General features: G+C 39.9%; 1 protein-coding gene across 2 annotated transcripts in view; it reads left to right on the top strand.

Moving 5' to 3' along the window:
• MAST4 (microtubule associated serine/threonine kinase family member 4) overlaps positions 1–19,395 on the top strand; it is a 153,668-nt gene that overhangs the window by 91,041 nt on the left and 43,232 nt on the right. For both annotated transcript variants that reach the window (XM_014518884.2, XM_025201389.1), the window contains 3 exons: positions 2,247–2,348; positions 9,268–9,400; positions 14,458–14,525. In XM_014518884.2, coding sequence (XP_014374370.1) covers positions 2,247–2,348; positions 9,268–9,400; positions 14,458–14,525 — 303 coding nt within the window. The remainder of the gene's footprint in view (positions 1–2,246; positions 2,349–9,267; positions 9,401–14,457; positions 14,526–19,395) is intronic.

The following is a 19,395-nucleotide window of genomic DNA, read 5'->3' as shown; positions in this document are numbered from 1 at the left end:
CGGCTTCTAGCCTGAGCCACTGCAGCATGTGCCTACATTTCTGCACTGAAAAGGGAACATTTATCGCCATCCAAATTGGTTCAAACTTTGCAGGTTAGACTAACCTGCGAAAATTGAATCAGTTCAGGCTCAGGCTTTTTGAATGTTTGTCACTAGCCTAAAACTAGCCATTTCTACAATGTCCATCAAAAGCTAGTGGCATAACATCGTTACAAGGAGACATTTTCTTTTGTGGAACTAAATTGGAGCAACATGTTTTTGGGTTTGCTTTGCTTTGCTTTGCTTTGCTTTGTTTGGTTTTTGATGCATTGGTTGTCAGTTCCCAACTGTGACATCCCAGCTGTGGAAAGATGCATCTCCTGCTGCTGCTTGGTACATTGGGATTGCTTTGCATAACCAGGGAGGAGTCCCCTGAGCTTTGAGCCGCTTGATTTCACTGACATTTTTGTCAAGGGCAAGTTGAATGCTTTCTTGGCTTACTCTTCTTTCCCTCCTGTGGAAGCTTCTGTTTCCGCACATACCTAACTACTCACAGAACTTAAATATTGCTTTTATTTTGGCCAATGATTAAAATAGAGATACCTTTACTCTGTAAAAGTTCTGCCTTTTGAATGAACTCTGACAGAATACAAGTGTTTGTCTCCTATTAGAGTTCTCTCAGAATTAACGGTGGTGACCTTATGGTGAATTTTTGTTCATTTTCACTGAAATTGTACAAGTAGCTAACTATTTTTGTTGTGACTTTTTTAAAAATTCTGGTGTTAAACATGTGCTTGCCATTTATCTTAGTTTATCATGGATTTTTCAACTGGAAATACATAAGTGAAGAAATACTTTGAATATTTGTCCGTAGATAGCACTTCTAAATATTAATGTTGGTTTATTTTACTTACCGTTCCATTCTTGAATGCATGGACATAACACAGAATAAGGAATACATGAGATTTGAACTTTATGCAGTACCTTCTTTTATTCAAACAAAAAGAAACCTTTTTTTTTTTGGTTATATAAACAAAGGAGTATCAGTATAATTTCACCAGAAGAAAGCATATTGCGGTCACTGGGTCCTTTGCAGCCTAGTCTTTGCTGTTAGACAGAAAAGTTGAAAGAATTTTAAAATTGAATTTAGGCCCTTGAGAAAATTCTGTTCAGAGCCCTTCAGATAAATATTTTCTGTCATACAGATTCTTTCACATCAATACTCTTTATCATTATCATATAGGACCTTATTTCCTATTTGCTTCATATATTTTTATGTGTCTGCACTTGATATGTCTCTGCATGCATTAGTGTGGTCTCTTGTACATCTTGGTGTTTTTCATTTAAAAAAAGTATGATCATCTAGCTACAAGAAACCAGCTTCCATATCACCTGGAGGCTGCTTATGTTTGCTAGTACTTATTGTAGATTACATATATTAGGATTGATTTAAATAAACTGATGGGGAAATAACTGTACAACGAAACATTAGGTCTTACAGGAAGATGTAGCAACTTCTGAGGTAAAAGTGGTTTTTATACTATGTAAGTCAAAACATAAAAGGAAACACTATCAAATACTGTTTGAAGTTGCAGTCAATTGATTGTACTATGTTTACTTTGATTACATTATGTTACACACTTGTTTTTAACCACATCACCTATGTGTGTAGTAACTGCGCTTTGAGATTATGATGAAAAATGAATGTTAAGATACTGCTACTCTTACAGGCACGCTGAAACTAAATCTTCCTGGATCCTCAATAGTCTTTTAAAAAAAATCAAAGACGTTTAAGTCACATTATAAAAGCCTCATACAAAAAGTCATTTTTATCAAGATTTCTATTGGTAGGAGAATATGGGTTTGACCAAATCACTGAACATTTCCCAAAATTATGCTTTAGCTACTATTTAAGTAGAAAGCATCTGTATTTATTAGAATAATTTGGGTTAAAAATGTAGTGCCTTCTAGGATGATAACATATATGTACCATATTTTTTGCCTAGTGTGATTTCAGACAAACAGAAGTTTATACCTTGAAAATCCTGTTTTCTAGTAGAAATATTGCTGCTGTTTCTGCTACAGTGTTCCTAATTATTTTTCTGTTCATATTTCATTCTAATAACTTTTGACAAAATACTGATTCACATAGAAGTTGCCCAGAAAATGGGACAGAGATCTGCTATATAAACTGAAGTGTGAACTAACAGATTTTCATCATTTGCATATTTAATATACCATATTTTAATAATTCTTTAACTTTATAGGGTCAAGAACGATCAGAAAGTGGAGAACTGGCATTTATTAAGCAACTAGTTCGAAAAATCCTAATAGTTATTGCTCGTCCTGCTCGCTTACTGGAATGTCTGGTGAGTTGATGATTTCTGTAATTAGGTTTCTTTTTTGTTATTGGTAGAAAGTATGACTGCTTGTGGTGTGGTACTGAAAGTAGTTTTAAAAGCCAGACACACGTTTTATTCTTTGGAATAAATTCAACTTTAGTTTTAGTTTGGGACCCTAGCTGGCAGCATGCTGTCAACTTCCATTAGCATGTGTCATTTAAAATACTTTATCTGTGCTGCTTGATCTTTAATAAAACTTGGGTATGCATTAGGGGTGCACCAATAAAGATTCCCCTAGTCGATACTGATGGCCAATTATTAACCAGCCATATCAGCCGATACCGATCCAATAGCCCATTTACAGGAATGCAGACTGGCAGCTTGGAGAGCAGCGTCCAGCCAGTAAATCTGTGGGGGTGGGGGGCAAATTGAGGCCCCTATGGTGAGGGAGGATGTGGGGCAGGGGCAGGAACTGCCCATTCGGGGCGGTGAATGCGACCCCAGGAGTGGGATGGAACCACGGGTGGGGCATCCAAAGGGTACAGAAGGGGTGGCTCCCCACTACTGTGTGCACCCCTAGTGGAGGCATGGGGGACATGTTCGGCAAGGGCGGGCTGCCTGCTGGGGGCTCAGGGCCAGCAGCTGCACCAGCCTCTTCCTGGTGGATGGGCTGGGCCAGGGCTGCGCTTGGGGTGGGTGGGGGCAGAGCTGATGGTGGCGATGCTGGGAGGGGTGGCTATGGAGTTGCCTACAGCCACCTCAAAATTTGCCATAGCCACCCCTCCCAGCCACCACCTGCCCTCCTGAGCACAGCCCTGGCCCAGGCCCCCACCGGGGAAGAGACTGATGCAGCCTCTGCCCCCAAGCCTGCACTGGGCAGCCTGCTGTCATCCTGTGCAGAAATCTGGGGGGCAAATGCCCCCCATGCCTCTCCTCGGTGCACGCAGGTGGAGAGCTGCCCCCTCCCTGCACCTCCTGGACAAGCTGCCAGCAGCTCCTTCCCACTCCTGGGGTCGTATTCATCATCCCAGCTGGACAGCACTTCCCCCTGCCCCTGCCCCACTCCCTCCATCACCGGGCCCTCAATCTGCCCCACACTCCAAGCCCACTCCCTGCCACAGACTTACCAGCCAGATGCTGCTCGCTAAGCTGCCAGGCTGCAGTCCTGGCCGCATGCATGCTGCGGCTACGAACATGCACATGGCATTTATCAGTAACGTTACTGGCCACACCAGACCAAAAAAGGTGATTGCCAATAATGTTAATTTTCCTTTTACCGGTGCTGATCCTATATGCCACCAGTACATCGGTGCACCTCTGGTATGCATAATATATAAAAAGGTGCGAAATCAAGCATTCAAAAGGCAGGAAATGCCAGAATTAAGGTTTCCTGTGAAAAATCAAGCTGATTTAATTTAATCCAAATTTCTTGTAAGCACATCTCAGGTATAAGAAAATCTTTGTTGAATTGTAGTCAGGATTCTAGTAGAATTCTATTGGATGTGCATGTTTCTCTGGGAAGCCTGTGGTTCCTGACAGGTTGCTGGGGAGTGCAGGTTTCCTGGTTCCTCAATCATAGGAGTGGCTTAGGGCTGATAAACTTGAAGCTTCTTTGGTTATCAGATCCAGGGCATCCTTACTGTGTTGGGGCTTCCTGGCTTCATTTTGTACAGCCAGGACCCTGAAAGTAGTAAGGACCCTGAGCAATGAGATCTGAAATCAAGTTTAAATCAGACAATGTTCACAAGTACAGGAAGTTCACCAGCTCCTCTACACTCCACTTCCTGTCTCTTTTACCTGTAATTGCAGCCAAGCACAGTAGGAGAAACAATTGGTGACCAGAAGGATTCCTGGGAGGGCTCAACAAGAACCCTCCTGCAGATTGGTCTGCCTGTTGCTTGTCTCTCCTTCTGTGTTTTGGGTATAAGAGTGCCAGGATAATGTAGATGGGGAGGGGTGGCGCTTGTGGTTTAAACTAGGAAAGGCTGAATCTGGATGTTGGCCTTAAATAGGAGTATAGATGCACCTTCTGGCACAAAATGCTTTAATATTAATTTCACAATAAAGGTTGCTGGAATTGTTTTGATATTGAGTTAAAAAAATCTTTTTTTCTCTTTATATTATACTGGGGAGGGGCTAGATAATTATGGCCTGACATATTTTTAGAAAAAATCAGTGTGAGGCAGACACTGGGCATGGAAAGTTTCAGTCAAAATTTCAGTTATGGTTGCAAAATTATAAGCAAATGAAAAGATCTTGTAATAGGAAATGTCATGGGAAGTGGAAGGCACACTTAAGGCAATGCTACCAATCCTATATATAATGCCTCTAGCCTAGATGTCTGTCATGCTCAGGCTCATGGTATATAATAACCTGTCTGTATTCATTTCTTAGTTATTTGAGAAGAGTTTTTCCTGCCAGGCTAAGAGTGCTCTGAGTTGCTGCTAAATGCTTAAAGGGTTATTGTAAAGGTTTGTTTCTTTATACATATATCTGAGGAAGATAATATAGGATTAAAACCAGAGACCAGAAGGTACATGCTTGTAATTGAATATATTTTAATTTGGTTACAGTTAGCTAGCTTAAAAGTGCCCTGTTTTGTTAACGCATGGAGATGAGGCTTTACAGTATTTCTGCTGTTAATGCAGCTAGGAAGGAAATATTTTTTTCATGATGAGAGATAGAATTCTTTGGCACATTTGCCATTGTTAGCTACACTTTTTAGAGTGCCAAAGGGTGAGATATAAGTAGCTTAGTTGAGAAACACGTCAACACATAAAATGAGCCTGACAGAAGAAAGCTAAGATAGCAGTTAGTGTATAGTGCTCGATTCAAACTACAGGGTGGTGCTGGGGTAGGAAGTTATATGTACTGAAGCATCAGGGAGTTTCTGAATGCAGGAAGAAAGGTGAAATGGTTCATTTCCACACCTAATTATATCCAACTGAAATTAATGTTAAAGAGCACATATTTATCCTGTGTAACTACTGAGTTAGGAGGGGGGAGGATGGGATTAAACCCTGATTGCTTTTAGAACCTGAAAAGGCAATAATGACCCCAGAAGTCTTTTCTTTTATTCCCCCACTACCTTCCCAATTTATTTAAATCATTTGCTATCCATGTTCTTATGCCATTCAGTTTTATTAATCCAGAATGTCCTGCATTGGCCTAACTTTACAGTTCCATGCAAGTTGCGACTAACAGAACAATCCACTTGATTGGCCATGGATTTCAGTGACTACTAATTCTGTTTGCTTCAAAGTGATGTTGCTCATGTATATGGCTTATACCCTTACTATCCAAAGGAGACCCTCTTTCTCTTTGTGAGAATAGCTATGTCAGCATTGGTAGGATCAGTGCAAAAACCTATTTTGAAGACCTGCTTCCCTGTTGATTTTTATCTTCAGGGCATGAAACTGTTTTCTTTCTTAGTCTTACCCCAGTAATTCAGTGGCGTTGGACATTCATTTGATGGTAAGGAAGTTATAGGGATATTAAAAATGTGTCCAGAAACTGGTCGGTGCTTTTCTAAATCTAGAAAATGTATATATTTAGTGGAATTCTCTGTGGCTTTCTCCAAGCATATAGCCTGTTTGGATTCATACTTAAAACAGTGCATCCTTTTGGCCCAGAATATAAACATACTCCTGAGCTTTGGGCTTGCCTCAGACAGCAAGAGTTTGGTTTCTGTCAGGCTACTGGGAAAGATTACTGCAGCGTGTTATTTGGTTATTTGTCATTTCACTGAATTGTTTCCTGTGATTATTTTGATAAAATAGAAGTTCACTACTCCTGAGACTCTGAACTAATTAAGAGAGTTCGGATTTTTTTTTTGCTGGGGTTGGAAGCTGGTGTTCTGTCCTGAGCTGGATGGAAACAGAATTTCCATTCCATGAAAAGTGTGTGTGTGCAGGGGGGTGGTTGGGGTTTTTTTGGTTTTTGTTGTTGTTTTTTTAAGAAAAAAAAAAAGAAAGATTTCTTATCCTCTGACTGCATTTAAAATTCAAATGTTGCTGCTGCCTGGGCAGTGAGGCATGGGTATTCGTGTGATAAACCCTGGGTAGTAAAGGACATTTAGGTGTTTCCAAAACAAAATGTGTTCCTTAAATTCCCACGCTACCTGCATAGTTGTCTGTTGAGCTTCCTGGCTTCATTATTCAGTAGGTGGAGTTAATGCAGGTGGAGAGCCCTGGAGTCCATCAGCTGAAGGGAAACCAGTGACCTTGCAAGCCTGCCTACTGGGTTTCATTTAAATGTTATGACAGAACTGACTTGTTCTAGTGAAATATTTCAGTTTTATTGAAAAAGCATTTTACACCTATAAAACCTTCCACTGGGAAATTTTCAATCAGACCTAGTTCTAATGCAGTTTATCCTGCAATGGTTTATGGTAGGCAAAAGAGTATGTTTGCTAAAGAATGTAAAGCATATATAAAATAGGCCATGCTAGGCATAGGAAAGATTTTTGGTTTGAGAAGGCCTGAAGTTAGCAAGCTTTTTATTTAAAAACAGGGGTGTCAAACTCATCTGGCTCCACAGGCCAGGGGAGTAGCATGGGACCAGCCCCAAGGGCTGGATAGGACCCACAGACGGCATACGACTGCGTTGGCACTGCAGGATGGATCCAGTGTATCCAGCCAATTTGGAACTGTGCTTTTGCAGTGCCGTGCCAGGCCAGTCTAGAATGGGTGCCAGCTCCAGCCAGTTGGGGACCTGGCAGGAAGAAGCCTGGCACACCAGGAGATTGGCTACAGCTGTGAGAAGAAGCCATGGTGCTGGGCTTCTTCCTGTGGTGCTGCTGGGGCTCCAGTGCTGCTGCTTTTGCTCAGGTGTTTGGCAGCCCAGTGGGTGAGAACCACAGCACCAGAGCCCCAGCAGCACTCTAGCTTCTTCCCATAGTTACAACCAAGTGCCCTGGAGAGAGCAGCTATGCTGGAGCCCTAGCAGCACCATGAGAAGAAGTCTGGTCTCATGGGTGCTTGACTACTGCTGCAGTTACAGTAGTTGGATGTACAGTAGTTTCAGTACGTGGCTGCTTGACTACAGCTGCTGGCTTGTCCCGCAATGCTGCTGGGGCTTCAGCCCCATGGGTGTTTGCCTGGGTGCTTACCTGCCACTTCAGGAAGAAGTTGTAGTGCCCTGCTTGTTCCCACAGTGATGTTCAGGCCCCAGTACCACAGTTCTCACCCAGGCACTTGGCTACCACCTGAGGAAGATCTTCCATTGCAGCTAGTTTTGGGTCAAAGTCTGCAGGCCAGATGACCCAGCTGTGTGTGCTGGATTTGGCCCACAGATCATAGGTTTGACACCCCTTATTTAAAAGAAAGAATTTGTTCGGGATAACTTTACTTTTTAACGTCTACAATTCCCCTGGCATATGGTCTATTTAGACAATACAAAAAAGAGCTTAAAGTTAGGGGGCTAGAAGAGGCTAGGTATCCTAGATTCTCTGAGGCCTATCTTTTTGTCATGGGAATCAAGTAGGTTAGTGCGTTCAGTCCAGGTGATGAAAATATAGTCTATGTAACACAGATATAGTGCAGGTTTGATGGTGCCTTTTTCTAAGAATCCCTCTTTCAAGTGGTTCATGAAGAGGTTGGTATATTGAGGGGACATCTTAGTGCTTATAACTGTTCCTGTGGTTTGGAGGGAAGTGTCAGTTGGTAAAGTTGAAGTTGTTCTGGGTTAGGATGAAGTGAATGATCCATGCAATAAGTTGTGGTTGAAACTTTGTGGTCTGTGTTATAGATATTTCAGGCAGGCAGTTGTGCCTTCATGGTGTGGTATTAATGTACAGGTTGGTAACATCCATGGTTTCAAGTATGGCCTTCTTGGAAGGTAGTTGATATTATAGATCATGTTGAGAAAATCTGTTTTCTCTTCTAGAAAACTTGCTTTTTGAATGACAAATGGTTATATGATGTTTTCTGGGAATAGTTCTTAGGTGAGGGTACTGCACTTGAATATGCTGGGTCTGCCAAGGTTACTTGGTTTGTGAATTTTTGGGTTCATATAAAATGTGCCAGGGGTGGGAGAGTGGGGAATTTTTGAGAGCAGTTTTTCCTGAAGCTGATATGAAAAGAATTTGATCATTGTTCCCAGTTCAAGAACAACTGTTGGTGTGAGGTCTTCCCCAAGTTCTTATAATAGTTAGTTGGTGTCAAAAAGTTGTCTGTTAGCCTCATTGGTATAGTCTTGACAGTTGAGGATGACTATAGCTCTTCCTTTGACTATAGCTCAGGCTGTTTCTACTTCTTTCTCAGACCTCAAGAAGAGTACTTTGTGCTTGAAAGCTTGTCAAAAATCTTTCTCAGCCATGCAGTTGGTCCAGTAAAAGAGATCCTCCCGCAAATATCCTTTGCCTCTCATTTCCTGGACCATGGTAACAACATCACTTCGGCATTACCATTGATTTTCAATCATAGTCTTATTCCTGTGATTTAGAGCTGATGATTTATTTAATTTAATTTTCTTTAATAATAACATCTCCTCCCTACAGTTTGATCCTTTTACTTGCATTTAGAAGTAGTAAGGTATCTGGAATGTGTTTTCCCCTCTTGTTTGTATAAATGGTGCATCATTTTATATCATGCCTTGCAAGGATATGTTGATTCCTGGGTGTGAAACATAATCACTGTCTGCACTGATAGTTGATAAGTATAGATTGTTCTTCTGGTAGCATTATATAAAGTGTGGTGTAAAAACAGCAACAAAACCTTATTTCAGTGTTTTGCAAGAGTAGAATCTTCGGAAATAATCAAAAAGGCGATGGGTTACAATATGATACTATGGTGTTTTGGACCACTACAAATGAAATCATGTAGGAGTGCTCTTAATAAGGGAAGCATTGAAAGAACACCACAAGAAATGTAAAGGAAGCTTTGACTTGTACTATAAGGGCACAGCTACAAGGAAAATTGTGATGAGTATTATTCTTCTTTTCCAGGAATTTGATCCTGAAGAATTTTACTATCTTTTGGAAGCAGCTGAAGGACATGCTAAAGAGGGACAGGGTATTAAAACAGACATCCCTAGATACATTATAAGCCAGTTGGGTCTGAATAAGGATCCTCTAGAAGGTAAGTACTTGTTGTGGTTCAGCCATCTACTCTCAAATCAAGATTATAAGACACTGAATGCTTTTTCCTAGATTTGTTGGTCATTGTGATACATTGTGTGCATTCAGTAGTGTTGGCAAAAGCATGGCAACAATACTATATTTCACTAGTTTAATGATCTGAACTTGTCTACTCCATGTAAATTAGCATCTCCTAAAGTTGCCTTTCTTCACAGTGTTTTATTACTGATACAAATTCCCCTAAAACAACTTGCCAGTATAAATCTGTATATATCAACAGGCTCAGTCTATAATTGGGACCTGGCTGGATAAGGTAAAGGTCCTTTATTAGTTGTGTTCTAGTTTTACAATACTTTAGCTTCCCTGAGAAGGCATGTGCTGACTTTCTTGTACTTAGTATTACAATCATAAAGTTGTATTGTCCTGTATGATTTGGATGACAATGATGACTTGGTTAGGGTGACTCAAGAGTCTATATAATTCTGGTTTACTACAGAAAAGTTGTTACTCCCTGGCTTTTGTTTTATGGGTGGTGAGTATCAGGCTAAATTAATTGCACCTTTTTCTTACTCTTAATATTTCCACCTCCATTTTGAAGCTAGAGCTTCCCATCCAGTGTTTTATATCCTTGAGATTAAACGGGATTGTTAAATTTCAGAGTGCATTGAGGAGATTGGTTGAGGTTCAGTGTCCATAAGCACTACAGACTGAGAGTCAAGAAGAAGACTATTGAAAGAAAAGAAGAATGTAGTAATATTGTTATAGGCCAGGATTGCTTGCCATAAATGAAACCAATAAAGAGAGAGTTTGATCAACAAAAAATAAATCAGAAAATGATATTCATTTCTCATAACATCATTTCAGGAGCATTATTTCTCATAATACAGTAACTCTAGTGTATATGATTAAATTAAAAGGTAGTGAATTTAAAACCAATAACAAGAAATATATTTTTACATAATACATGCTTAGAAATCATTGAGACCAAGAGCTCAGCACATTTAAAGAAAAGACATTTATGCAGATAACACGCACATGACCACTGCTTGATAGTAAAGATATTTTAAAAATTCAGGACTTTTGGAAGGGCATAAAAACTGACATCTAACTAAGAGTTAGGAAGCTTGGTTTTTGTAAGTCTCCTCCAGGACACTTGTCTCTTTCTTCTTTAGTAGGTACAGGGTGCATCTACATATACCATGAGCACATAGCAATAAACTCCAGCACAGTTCACATCAGAGTCAGCTGCTTCTGGGCACAGTACCTTCACGTGCACCCAGGACTGCAGCTGTTTGAGCTGGGGCAGTGCAGCCCTAGGCTGGCAGCAGGGGGGGTCAGCCCCAGGCTTTGGGTGGTGGCAGAAGGGCTGCCTGGGACCCAAGGGTACTACAGTGCAGGGCTAGCTGGCAGGCAGCCCCACACTATAGCATCCTCATGCTCCAGTCCCAGCCAGCCCCAGCCCATCCACACGTGTGTTTTGTCACACTTAGTTGCTTCAGAGTTAAATTGGACTGTTACTTAGGTTTTTACCTCCATGCTCAAACCCCTCTGGAGACCTGCATTTTATATAGGCTGCTGCTTTTAATTGGCCTAGTAACATTCATTTCTGCAGCAGGTGCTAAAACACGGAAATGCTTAGAGTCCATCAGTGTCTGCCCACATCTCCTGGAAGCTAAGGAGGGAAAAAACATTCTCCCACAGTTCTCTGGAAAAGAATAAAAAATTATAAAGTGTGTCAGCTTATTGTAACACAAAGAACCATGAGATATTGGACGAGGTAGACCGCTGGTATAATCTGGTGTGATAAATCCTTATGTTTCTACTGTTCACGTGTGAGCGTTGAATTAGAAGTTGATTTTTCTGTTGGGAGGCTGTTTTGTGAGTTTTGGATCATCTAAGTCAGATTCTGCCATTTGCAGTATGGCAGTTTATTTCACAAATAGCTCCGTTTAACTGCCTATGAAATAATATGCTTCTTTGCATTAATAAAGGATCTGGACCTATTTAAACTCAGGAAGCTACTTCTATTAATGTCTCCAAATCATGTACTGAAAGGGACATACAAAAACAAATACCAAATATAAATTAAAATTATAGATGTGAAGGGGATAATTTTTGTCCAAAAATATTTACTTTCTTTGACTGCTTAGTCTAGAATACTCTTGAAAATATCTTTTATTAAATAAGTATTCATGTTTGAAAGGCTGTAGAATTATTCAGATTTAACAGGAAAAAATGGCTAAATGGCATTGCAGTAGATAATGTGAATTACTGGGCTAGGCAGATTACTGACTTTTGCTTAATTGGGAGATTAAAATAAGTAGGTTTCTCTGTGCATCTTTTTAAAGGTTAATATGGTATGTAGTTTATTATCAAATAATCTAGTCAAAGGATTATTTTGGATTAAACAATCTGCCTAGCACAGAAAGATGGAAATATAAATAGTTTAAAATGATGATTGTTGTGGGCAAAAGCCCTTAATGGTATAAATGGATTTTTAAAAATATTTTTAAAAAATTCATATATTTAACCAAACTTTTAGTTTAAAAATATTATAGCAGTGAAAATGTATGCTTGATTTACTGGCGTTAAAAATGTTTGAATAAACCATTACAGTGGCTGAGTGTTATGCAAAAACATTCTGCTGGAAGCTCTGTAACTTTTGTACAGAGAAAATATTTAAATGATAGTAACAGCTGATTTCATTCAGAAATGTCATACTGAATTACTAAATTGGATTTCAAAGCTGTTAAATTATGTATACAATGTTGGTAAATGTTCATGCAAAGAATTCAGCCCCACTGAAGGAGAACCTGCTGCTTTAGGGCCTTCTTCCCTTTTTTTTCCCCCTTGGTTTGCTGTGATGGCCGTAGAATCTTTCCTTTGAGAGAGATGGTGCATGCATTACTTGGAGATAATGCCAGATAAATTTATACTGTACTGAAAGCAATACCACAACAGATTTATCACTTATCAGAGCCTGGTGGCAGCATTTCTGAAAAGTTCCCTGGGGAGAGATTTTTTCCCCATGGCTTTTAAATTACCATCTTTACCTTTTTGAATCATGAGTCTTTGGAAATGGTCTAAATCAATGAAATAAAAAGGGCAGATGTTTAATGGTATTTAGATGAGTTTTAAAAATCTCTTCAGGCATTGCAAAATGGTTCCTTAGCTCCCTGTTTCAAAAGCTGACTGTTGGTTCCATTCCATTACTACCTACTGTTTGCAAATAATATGTATTTCTCAGATAATGGTTATTTTGCAAAAGTTCTGTTTAAAATGGAACCATTTTTAATTTGTCATTTATGAAAATAATTTGGGTTGAGAAGGTTGTCAAACTACATTATTCTGGCTTTTGTCTCCCCCATCCAATAAAGGATGCATCACTATTTCCATTACAAACCCCCATATTTATAATTTGGCAGTAAAATTCACTCCAACTTGAATCTTGTTGGCATAATAAGCCTTATTCCAGGAGATTTTTAAAAATTGGAATAGTTTTTATTGTTTTATTTTATTGACATTTTCCCTTGGCTGATTTTTTTTTTTTTTTTTTTTTTGTATTTCTGTAATGCTCAAAAAATCTTTGTTTGATCAAAGTAACGATTTAGAGACTTCTGGTACATATATTTTATGAACTTGTTGCTTCTGTGTGTTGCTTTTAAGGAACAAGATTATCTATATTTAAAATACAATAACTGCGCATGAAAGCAACTTTCAAAAATCTTTAATAATTCCCCCCCCTCTCCCCCCAAAAAATGTGTACTGACATTTGTTTTGGTGGTTAAAACAAACCCTTTTAAAACCAATAATATTTCAGTTATAAATATTCAAATTTATAAAAGTCTGGTTAATGTATATAAATATACCCTTGCCCTTGGAACTTATATTTTCTTTTAACAATGCTGAAGTATAAAAATAAAATAAAAAAATGTTGAAATCCCCAGGAAATGATTATAAACTAAAATGTGTATCTTTAGTGATGTAAGCTGTATGATTAACTATGAATATGATTAAAGTAGTACTAAGCTTCCCAGGGTGTTTTAGTTCAGAGTTAATACAGCTTGTATTACCCTGGGGAGTGTCTGTGTCTAGATCCACAGAGTTAGCAGGAACTACAGGACAGTCTGAAGCTGAGAGACAAGCAGATAACTTCGAGGTCCTTGAGATCTTAGCATTTCCCAGGGAAGTAGATATGGGGTGGGAAAAAACCTGTTAAAACCCTTAAAGAGTTGTGGTTCTAAATGGGTTTTAACAGGTTTTTGCCCATCCTATTCAGTACTTCAGCTTTTGTGTGCAGAAAGTTTGCAGCACTTATAATCATTATCAGTCTAAACTAGAAGCTTGCAAGCCAAGGTAGCTTCTTTTCTTTGTGACTTTCAGATATAGGTAACAAGAGCAGGGGCTGATATGAGTTTTGTCTCCCTGAATTTGCAGTCACATAGGGCTCCTATAGACATGCACAGAGTCTGCTCTAACGTGCTGGAAATCGAAGCAGACAAAGCAGACTCAATTAATCAAGTCTTCTGTAGCGTGGAAATTGACACGTTCTGGCAGCCTTCTACATCACATGTATCAGTTTCCCTGTGCGGCTCTGCGCTGAAAAAATGGCGATGGGGTGCTTTGAAATGAAGTATGTTCGATAAGTTCAAAGCACTCTGCCACCATTTTTCCAGCATGGGGACACGCAGGGATGCTGATACACATGATGCGCGGGAACTTTTAATTAACAGGGCACACTAATTTAAGTGGCCAGTGCCACATCCTAGAGCGCATGTAAAAATGCCCATAGAGGCAGTTTTCCCTCAGTGCCCAGCTCACAGAAAAGCTTCATAAATACAGTTGCATGGTTTCAGCAGTCCATGACATTATACATGCATCTTCGGTTTTGTGACAGATTCATGCAAATATTATACACTTCAAGAGTTATTTAACACCTGATGTAGATAACATAGCACCCATCAATCCTTTTTTAGAAAAATGACTTTTTGCAGGTTTCTGTTTTGCTTCTGTCTGCTGTATGTGTTCTGAAATAAAGTTTCTGACTTTTGGTTTTAGAAATAGCTCAGCTGGCTAACTATGACAGTGGAACAGCAGAAACCCCTGAAACAGATGAATCTATAAGTGTAAGTCATTCCATTATGATTGTGATGCCCACTACTTTTACTACATTCACTTTAAAAATCCAGTGTTGAATTCATGCATTGAGTTGTTGCATTCTTTATTAGGTTTTGCAAACAACTAAACAGAATATTGTTTTCAAATTAAGGGCCTGGTAAATAAGGAATGCAAAAATGGCAATAAATTATAACCCAACTCTTGTCTAATCTTTTCAGGAAGATTTCTCATAACAGTACCGATGTTTGCTTCATCACTGGAGTCTTTGATAGTACTTGACTCCACTTTTTTGATGCCGTCTCAATTTCTGCTTACTTCTTGTATTTTTCTCTTAAAGATTCTTAACAGTTCTTCCACAAGTGAATTTAAAGTGGTTATTTTTCTTTCACGATTTTAATTTGGTCTGCTTACACAAGGTGCTAATGATTAAGAGGGTTTGAATGTGAATTGTAAAGAGATGACAACATCAATAAGTTAAAGCTCTTGATTCAGAAATTAAGCTTTATGAGTAGGAAGGTTGTACATTTAATTTAAACAAATTATTTTGCTGCATTCTGAAATTATAGCATGCTAAAGCTGTGGATAGGAATAAATGCTGTACAGTAGTCCTTTGATAAGGAATTATTCCAGTTGATCAAGTTAAAACAGAAATCAGTGGAGCTGATTGCTGGTGAGGTTACAATGAGAATTTGGGCCATTAAAATTTCTTTTTTTAAAGGTGGTCTATCTTCTAACCAAAGAAGCCCAGGGTGGGTTTACAATGCAACTTGAAAGCTGCAATTTTAGATTGATGGCACTTTTATTAGCATAAGAAGTGCTAAAAATGCTGGTGGGTATAAATCAACTCCTTAGGTATCTGCCAAATATAGTTCCAACATTCAGGGTGCAAAAGTCTCAGCATTTGGAGTTTTATTACTTTAGTACCATATACTATTTCATGGAAGGATTCCACCAGCAAAGGTATCTGGTGCTGTGATATGAATGTAGCCTGTTGCTTAAAACCAGTTATTTAAGTTACTAGAAAGCTACAAATAGGAGAGAGGTTAGGAAGTGGGAAAAATGATTAAGGGTTTGGAGGTACTGATTTATATGAAGAGACTAAAGGTCAAATGTGTTTAGATTGGCTGAGCAGTAACTAAGAAGTCATAAGTCCAAACACTTTTGTCATGAGTAAATGCATATACCATATATGCAAGAATAGAGGGGAGGAGGCTATTAAGCATAATAAAAGGTCTGATTGAGGATGATGGTATGAAACTAAGAGGAAAAATATGGGTTAGATACCAGGAAACACTTCCTTGCAACGTGTTGGGTTAGATTGGTGGAAAACAAATTAGAAAATGTAAAGCTGGGCTGTTTAAAATGCTCATAAATGTGCAATTAGGAGCAGTCATGTAGTGGCAGGCAAATAGACTAAATGACTTCATAGATCCTTTCTTCCAGATATGTATTATTTCATTCTATTAGCATATCCACTTGTTTTCATGTGGTAGAATGTTTCTTCCACGAGCATTATTCAATCTGACAGCAAGGGTTCCCTGGATAGAGGTTTTTTTTTTTCCTTTTCTTAGTATCTCCTATCCCTTTCAGAGTGCTCATTGACAGCAGTATTAGTCCATCCCCTTTCCATTGGGATGTCCTTAGAGTCCTTAGAGTTCTCAACACTGTGCCTGCAGGTGCCATGGCACCCCTGAGGTTTATTCAGGTGCTTGCGTGCATTTTCACGATCAGTAAAAATCATTATTCCAACAAAAAATTCTGTCATATTGGCACCCGCTGCTTTTCCTTTAAAATTTGAATGTGCCTTTGGAGACACAACCATTAGGAACCTGTCTTAGAGCCTATGGATAAAGTTACCTGTACTATTACAGAGTGAAATACTACTTGCACTTGTCATTATGGACACGATATAACTTAGATGTATTCTTAAGTTCATGTATTCTTAGATGTGTATTAGATAGATTTCTTCACCAAACTGTCCATGAACTAGTAGAAATATTTTTCTTGGACTTGATGCTAGGTAACAGGGGATATTACAGGAGAGCTGATTATAGAAAATAAGCTTGAATTGGGTGATCATCGGGTTGATTCAGTTTACATTAAATAGGAAGATAAACAAGCAGGTTGGTAACTATTGTTTTCCATTCTGAAAGAGCGAACTGTGAGATATAAGTGTAGTACAGTCAATTGGACTGAAGAACTTGGGGACTGAGAATAGAAAGTCTCCTCCACATTTAAGTATAATTTCCATAGATAGTAGGATTCATATTTTCATTAATGACCTTGGAGTATGAATGAAGTATGCTGATGATGGTAAATTAAGTGACATTTTTATATGAAGGACGATCAGAATACATGAAGAATTGGATGACTTGGAAGAAAACAATAATTTACATGGAATGAGATTTAATATACAAAGTGCAATGTCATGTACTTAGAATAAATTCTTATTAGTCCCTATCAAATGGTGGCTCATCTAGAAATGACAAAAAAACAAAAATGACCTTGGTATATTACTTGGTCACAGGATGCATATTCACCACCAGTGTGATGTGATCATAAGAAAGCCAAATATCATCATAAAGTATATTCAGTGAGGTATTTTGATTAGAGGAAGGAAGTATTAATGTCATTAAGCAAGGTCATTTCCAGAACTTATCTGGAATACTGTATGCAATTCTGGTCCTTCATGTTCAAGAAAGATGAATTCAAACTGGAACAAGTACAGAGAAGGGCAACTGGGACAGCAAGGAGAGTAGAAGCCCTGTATTATGAGAAGAGACTAAAAGAGATTGGCTTGCTTAGTCCTGAAAAGTGAAAGCTGAGAAGAGATCTGATTGCTCTCAGGGGCAGAGAGTGGAAACACTGAAGAGTGAGAAACCTATTTAAGCTAGAGGACAGTGCTGGCATAAGAACACAATGCTATAAACTGGCACTGAATAGGTTTAGGCTGGAAATAAAGAAATTTCTAACTCGGGGGTGAGCAAAGTACTGGCCCATGGGCCAGATGCAGCCTGCCAAGCCATTCTGTCTGGCCTGCAGGGCCCCTAAAACATCTAGAAAATGTGTATTTATCTGCTCTTGGCTGCTGTCAAAGATGACAGGATCCAAGGGAAGCAGGACCCAGGGAAAACCGGCTAGAGTCGAGAGAAAGGCCAGCCTGGCCCTGCCCCCTCACCCGGAAGTGTCTGCCTGCCACGGTTTTTACAGCTTCCCTGCAAGCTGCTCTGGCACCACGTGGCCCCTGGCTGCAACATGGAGCACAGGGCCGCTCGGGTACCCCAGGGCCAGAAGCAGGAGGGGGTGGGGGTGCATGTGTGTGTGTCCCTGGAATGAGGGAGGGGGAGAGAGACAGAGAGCAATGAGGGAGGGAGAGACTGTATGTGTGGGAGAGACTGTATGTGTGGGAGAGACTGGGGGATGGATGAGGAGAGGGTGTGTGTGTGTGTGTGTGTGTGTGTTGTGTGTGTGTGTTCATGGGGGAAGCCCTATACAACCCCCCACCATACACATGTACCCACACCCCCCCCCGCACACCCCAGCCACCCTCTCCCCCACACAATCCCCCACAAACCCTATACCCACCCTCACCGCACATATCCACACACCCACCCACATGCTCCATCACCCCACACTCACACACCCACACCCTTCCCCACATACCCACACACTAACAGCCCCCCACTCCCCCCACAATATACAAGAGTAAGACTTAATTTTAAGCTATTGTGCAATCACCTCTATGTACACTACACAAATGCATGTAAACCAGACAAACATTTTTTTTTCAAATCTAATTAATGAATGTTGTAGATGTTTGCTTTTTAGAATATAATTTGGTATTTTTCTGTTTCTGAGATGGCAAAACCCCTTGTTGAAAGGAGTATTTCTGATGGCAAGGGGAAGGACTTCTGCTGGCAAAGGTCATGGGTTAGGGGGCGGGACTTCCAGTCACAAGATGGTGACCAGGGGGCAGGGCCTCTGTCAAGGGGCAGGGCTACCAATGTGGCCCTCAACAGCTTGCGGAAATTTGGTAAGCAACCCTCCGCTTGAAATTATTGCCTACCCCTGTTCTAACTATAGAGTGAGTACGGTTCTGCTACAGGGGTACTCGAAGCAAATGCCCACTTGGTTTACAGATGGAGCTCGAAAAAATTATGAACGGGATTGGATGATATAGTTGCCTAGGAGGGTATCAAGGACTGGACTTGAATGACCCAGGTGGACCCCTCCAGTTCTGTATTCCATTCACTGCAAGCAGACGTTTTCACATGAATGAGAATGCCGTGTTGATATGAATACAGTCAAACATTAGCTCAGAAAGGTGTGAACTGTCTTATCATCTGAATAGATGTTCTCAAGCCCTCTCCTCTGATTTTACTGTTTATGGGCCTGTATATGCCCATTCTCAGTCCCCTTCACCTGTGTCAGTGCAGTGCTCTTAGTGCATGTTTTAGAAGCATGCCAGTTCTCAGCTCCTAACAATGATGTCCATGCAGTGTACTGTGCAGTTCCCATAACATGCTGCATCCTACCTCCTAACTCGGGTCTTGGCCTTGTATCCACTTAGATTCTGTGATGATAAACCATGTGAAAAACCTTCTTTCTTAGAAAGCTTGAGTTTTACTGCACATGTATGTGTGTCATTTTTGGGGGGCATCTGTTTGGTTTATGCTGACCCAAAGTTCTAAATTTAAATCCAAATAACTAATTCAGTACTGCTTTCTGAAAGTAGCAGTGAATGCCACTTAAAATCAGGCAGAATGGGGACTTCACATTCTGTCTGCAATATCCCAGGCTTATGCTCAAACGACCTGGTTATAGAGTAACAGAGATTGTCTGCTGCTTGTCTGTCTGTTCTCCCCTTACCTTTTTCTC

The sequence above is a fragment of the Alligator sinensis genome, unplaced genomic scaffold, assembly GCF_000455745.1.
Source record: "Alligator sinensis unplaced genomic scaffold, ASM45574v1 scaffold159_2, whole genome shotgun sequence".
Taxonomy (NCBI): Eukaryota; Metazoa; Chordata; order Crocodylia; family Alligatoridae; genus Alligator; species Alligator sinensis.
This window is presented reverse-complemented; position numbering and strand designations above follow the sequence as displayed.